The sequence below is a fragment of the Hibiscus syriacus genome, unplaced genomic scaffold, assembly GCF_006381635.1.
Source record: "Hibiscus syriacus cultivar Baekdansim isolate YM2019G1 unplaced genomic scaffold, ASM638163v2 tig00111566_pilon, whole genome shotgun sequence".
In the NCBI taxonomy this organism is placed as follows: Eukaryota; Viridiplantae; Streptophyta; class Magnoliopsida; order Malvales; family Malvaceae; genus Hibiscus; species Hibiscus syriacus.
This window is the reverse complement of record NW_024063122.1, coordinates 937,251-943,091: the sequence shown is the minus strand read 5'-3', so window position 1 is coordinate 943,091 and position 5,841 is coordinate 937,251. Positions and strand designations below refer to the sequence as shown.

The window sequence follows — 5,841 nt, the reverse complement described above, 5'->3', positions numbered from 1 at the left end:
GTGGTCTTTATGCTCAATGTAAATATTGCAAGTCATTAATTTAATTTATACTTACATATTTATCATTCACTTTATCAATTCCAAATCATTAATTTAATAATTTTTTGAATATATTTATAGGCTACAATTTATAAACATAAAAAACAAATACATTAATTTAATTATCAAACTCTAAATTGTAACTTACAAGTTAGGTAACTATCGATTAAGTTTAATAACAGGTCGGGTCATTTACATGTTGAGTCAATTACAAGTCAAGTTTACAACAAGTCAGGTTGATAACAAGTCGGGTAATATCAGTTATTTACCAGGTTAATCTCAAGTTCGAGTTCATATTAGGTCGAATGCAGGTTGGGTCATGTTCAATTCGGGTTCATATCTTTCTCAAGTCGGGTACAGTTCGTAAATTTACAAGTATAACCTGGTTTAGATCAACACCAGTTCATACTCGAATCAATTTTGAATCACCACCACCTCGGGTCATAAACATTTTTGAACTAAGTCGATTTCATTCAATTTTGCAAGTCGGGTCATTTTTTACATCCTTTAAGAAACGAAGTTAAGTGACATTGGATTGACACCTAAGGAATGACCAACAATGGTATTCCAACCTGGGGTGGGTGTTTGACAGAGATGGTGACAGTCGACCGACGACAACAACGATGGCAGTAGGTTAGGGTTAAGATTTGGAGATAAATTTAAGAGTTTTTAAGGATATGATTTTTTTGGTAATTTTAGATAATTTAGGGTTTTTTTTAAAAAAATTGAAGTTTTCAAAATTTTGCATTTGTTTTTATTCAAAATTTTTGAGTTTTTTTTAATAAAAATATATTATTTTATATTTTAATTTAAATAGAATTTTTAAAATTATCAGAATGTGACACGTATAACTTAATATTGGAATTTAATGATCGTTATAATTCGGACACCTAAAGTGGTAACGTTTGTAACGATAAACACCTTAATGATTCCAAAAAAAAAAAGTTACACCTATTTAAAAAAAAAAAGATATAGTTTGAACATTTATCCTATAATTAAGCCTAAAAAACTTAATATTTAAGTGACTATTTTTTTCAGTTGATGGGAAGAGGCAAATACCTAAAGAAATGGAAGGAATCACGTTCTGACCATTTTGACCCACAAGTGCTATTGTTAGTAATATTCTTTTTCATTTTGGTGGGAATCAATTCAAACCAACATGGGAATAGGGTTACCCCAAGTAATAATCTTTTCCGTGCTGGTTCCATAGTAGATAAGATAGGGAAGGTGTACCATTAGTCGCCAAAGTTATCGGAGGGACGATGAGCAACAAAGCATAGTTGAACATTCAAGAAAGTGATGGTCAGCAAACAGATTAAAGCACCGCCTACACTGTACAATTTGCAAACGCTGAGATTGTTTGCTTCCAATCGGAATTGTCTCGATCATCAAAAGCTTATGCTCCGTTCCACTTCTATACATCTCATCCAAAGATGTCTTGACAAGATCCCACTTCAATTTTAGCAGTACGGCAAATGGAGGAATTCTAGACATCAAAAGCCTAGGAGCATTCATGTTGTCACTCTTGGACATTTGCTAATTTGCTATGAGCCATGCCAATTCTAATCTCAAAAAATAAATCTTTTTCAAACTCTAGTTGGACTGAACATAAAATTATTCCTTCCTCCTCCAAAGAAATTCACTTCTCCACGAAAGAGACGCTCAAGGAAGTCATAGAAGTTCTACAAATACCAAGTCACATAATTTGATCAAAATAAAAATTAGTTCCAAGAAACTAATAACCAACAATTTACTACTACTAGAAGACAGACCCTGCATCATGGCCTTTTAGCTAAATCACTGCTGCTGTCATCGTCATCATCCCGAAGGCTCCCGTTCACTGGCTCATTCGAGTCAAATGCTTCTCCTTCCCCCTTCAAGCCATCTTCAGCACTACCTAATTGATCACCACCATCAAACCCCATAGTCTGACTACCATATCCAGCTGGACCACCACTGGCAACATTACCAATGCCGCCACCGCCACCAACATTGAAACTCCCACTATCAAAATTGCTTGCAGCAGACTGATCAAAACCACCATAATTTCCTTGGCCTCCATAGTTACCACCACCACCATATCCAACATTACCCCCATAATTTCCAGAAGCAGGGCCAGCATTTCTGTTGTAGCCACCGCCACCGCCATAATTACCACCACCATAGCCGCCGCCGCCATAGCCACCACCACCACTGCCATAACCACCACCATCACCATAGCCGCCGCCACCATAGTTACGAGGAGGTCTCTCAGCTGCATAGTTTACTCTTACTTGACGGCCATGGAGAACCTACAATAAGAATTCAGACAACCAAAAAACCCCACAAATAACTACAGCGGATATAAGAACCAAAACTGTTATGTTAAGCATCTGCAAAATCAAACAGGGTAGACAAAGATAAAACTACTGTTGTCACCATTATCTATACCAGACGGATTAACCAAGAACATTATGATGATAAAACGTCTCACACACCAAACCAATTACTTGAACTTACATGCGCAAATTAAGGCCTACATGACAAAAAATTTGAAGTACTGAAAATAATTCATAAGTTGAGGCGATTGAGAAAATTAGCGTGGAATTTGTAGTTCACTTAAAAAGCAACAACAAACCAATAGGCCTAGAAGCAATATATGAAAGTGATCCCGGTAAGTTGCCAAGGGAAAACGAGTTACAACATGAACATTGAGACCTTGACAAAGAATACACTATGTTTCAAGATGCTAATAGTGAATTTGACAAGCATATATTCACATAAAATTAACTTGGGATGCAATAATTCTAAATACATCATTCACATTAGTATTAACATATATTAACATAGGCCTAGATGCAATTTGCAGCCAATATAATACAAAAGCTTTTACCATAGTTGCAGCACAATGAGAAGAATAGACCCAATAGGATTACAAAACGGAAATTACATGCATCATATTCTAATTTTGATCTCTCCGTACAAAACTTCAAGTATATATGCTCATTATAAAATACATCAACAGAAGCTTAAAAAAAGATCAACAACCTGCAAATACCCCAAAACTGCCAATATGAAAGAAGTAAATTCCTCTAAAATAGATACTTAGATGACTTATAGTACCTGTCCATCCAAGGCCTGTATTGCGCTGGAAGCATCATCAGTACTGGTGTATGTGACAAAGCCAAATCCTCTAGATCTTCCTGTTTCTCGGTCTACAATTACTCTTGCTACAATATATATCACATTAATCAGCTGTTTTACAAAAACAAAAGCAGTGGACACAAAAAAGCTTGACTGCAAACTCAAAGTACACCATATTCAAAATCATAGACTTGAAGTTAAAAACATTCATTAGCATCTAAATCTTCACGGGACATGTCATTAAACTAAAAAACTATGAACCAACATGACACTCAACATGTAGAGGTAAATATTTAAGCATCTCAGAAGACCTTTTAAATCCCTTTCATAATGGCAATTACATATCGAATTAAGCAAATGCATTTGCAGCAGAATACCTTCAACAACTTCACCATATTGGCTAAAAGCTTCCCTCAGACCTTGGTCGTCAGTTTGGAATGAAATACCTGCGATCAAAGAAAGTTAACAGGAAACCCTTGGGAAAACATGTAGCAGAAAGTATTTGACTACTAAAGCATAAACAAAAGTTGGTTTCACACCTCCGACAAAAACTTTCGAGCTTGGTGAGTTTGACATGCACCGAAACACTTGAAAAAGGCCTGGCCTCGAAGAAGACAACTGAGCATTGACCTGCGTAGTTGACGTCTGCCTAAGCATATTCCCGATTTTACTTAAGAAAGCCATTGTTGAATCCTAAGAGAAACGATAAATCAAACCTCACTTTCAAGAAATGAAATAGGCAAAGTAGAACAGTAATAATAAATAGTGAAAATGATGTAGATGGAAATGGAAATCCAAGAATAGATAGTACAGAAGCAGATTAGAGAAGAAGATGATGATGAACTGTTAAGATACAGAGGAAGAATGACAACAAAATATTTCATTCCCATTTTCACAATGCTAACCCTAATTACAATTGGGGGTTTTAACCCAGCCTCATATCCCCCACTAATAAAACTATAAGTATAGAAGTATAACCCTCCAAATACATGGGAAAACACAGAAAAAGTCGAAAACAGACAAACATTAAAGGTAATTCTAAACAGAGTAACCCATTTTACAAGATTTGAACTTTCCCTCGTGTTGATCTCTTACCTTAATCACACTTAAAACCCTAAACCAAATTAACAAGAATTTTTCTTTTCTGAGGAAGAAGCTCTTTCTTTTCCAAGCTCAAATGCCACAAAACAAACAAGAACTAAACATCAGTCCAATATCGATTTTCAGTCATCTCCCAAGAAACCCAATCCTTCGTGATCTTATGCAACAAAATCAGATTATTGTATAATATTATGAAACACCCAACACAGAAATCCGAAACTACAAGAAAATTAGGGAAAAGAAAAAAGGAGCACCTGAAAACGGCACAGCAATTAAGAGAGCCTTTCAAATAAAACAGAAGAACGGCCTAAATTGATCAAAATAAAAAATGAAACACCAGAGAAATCGAAAGTAGAGCTTAGGGGTTTTCGAAGCTTACCCTTTCGATTATGAGACTGGCAGACCAGGAGCTTGCATCTCTTTGTAAAAACCCTCGGGGTTTAAGTAGTCGGGGCGGCGTTCGGATATTCTACCTGCAACTTTCTTTTACACGTGTGTCTTTCTTATTGGGTTGTCTTTTTCAGGTCTGTAACAGTTGGAAAATCTCAGATTCTTTTAGTTTTATACGGTCGTATGATTCCAAAATATGTATAACCTCAAAGTTAAGGTTGAAACGAGGTTTTTAATTTTTTTTATTAATACGGATAAGTATAAGAAAATATTTATTTAAAGATAATTTTCAACTCTTTGATATTAAACGTTTATATTTCTGACATTTCTTGTGCTCGAATTTCATACCTCAAGAAATAATAACAATTTCTTTATTACTTAGACCACTTGGTTCGTGCATGTTTTTCTTTTAATTTAGCTAAAGTGACTATAAAGTAATATATATTTTAAATACTCTCAATCATTTAACAATGATCGCTCAATCATCCTGCTACAGTTGCTAGTGCTCGAACTCGTGATATTTAAAAACAACAACAATTCATTTAACTACCAATGTTTTTAAATGTTTTATGAATTGTAACTTAATCATGATCTGGTACTGCAGAGGTAATAGCGACTCTCCCAACCCAGCTTGAAATGATAAATTTAAAATAGATTATCAATATAAACTGATGTTACTAATAATGGTTGATTCAAGTGGTAAACAACATGATATTTAAGTAGGTCTCGAGTTGGAGTTTTTCTGTATACATAAAATCCCTATTAGGAGCCTCACCGACCAAAATAAGGCGTGCTACCGGGTCACCGAGACGGCAACAAAAAAAAAATATAAACTGATAAACTTCATATAGTTCAAAACTGTTGGAATGAACACAATTTAGGAAGAAAATAGCCTAAAAACGCACAAAACACATTTGAAGAAAACAAAAAAGAAAAACCCCATTATTGTTCTCAAGAAGAACACATTAAGTCCAATTATTGAACAGAACAAATTCCAATGGATTTCTCATAAAAAAAACATTAGGATGATAAAACATGATACTATCTGTCATGTCGTCCATGTTTATAGGAAGAGATCAACAATGCAATCTTATCCAGCAATTTTGATGCATTAGCCTTATCATTGTGTGATGTCCATTCCTGAAAATTATGAAGGCTGCCTGTGAAGTCCGTAAACAGACCGTCAAC

The 5,841-nt window shown here is 35.0% G+C and overlaps 1 protein-coding gene across 4 annotated transcripts; it reads right to left on the bottom strand.

The window, feature by feature from the left end:
- Positions 1-1,636: 1,636 nt before the first annotated feature.
- On the bottom strand, positions 1,637-4,716 carry LOC120165065 (glycine-rich RNA-binding protein 2, mitochondrial-like). Of its 4 annotated transcripts, none has more exons than XM_039174653.1 (6): positions 4,643-4,716; positions 3,702-3,855; positions 3,540-3,608; positions 3,142-3,248; positions 2,014-2,330; positions 1,637-1,953 (listed from the first exon to the last, which is right to left on the bottom strand). In XM_039174653.1, exons 2-6 carry the CDS (start codon positions 3,844-3,846, stop codon positions 1,818-1,820), a joined length of 774 nt encoding a protein of 257 aa, XP_039030584.1. In that variant the 5' UTR covers positions 3,847-3,855; positions 4,643-4,716; the 3' UTR covers positions 1,637-1,817. The 4 variants fall into 4 exon arrangements, with proteins under 4 accessions (XP_039030584.1, XP_039030582.1, XP_039030580.1 ...); XM_039174651.1 differs by having other exon boundaries at positions 1,637-2,083; positions 2,135-2,330; XM_039174649.1 differs by having other exon boundaries at positions 1,637-2,330.
- Positions 4,717-5,841: the final 1,125 nt, after the last annotated feature.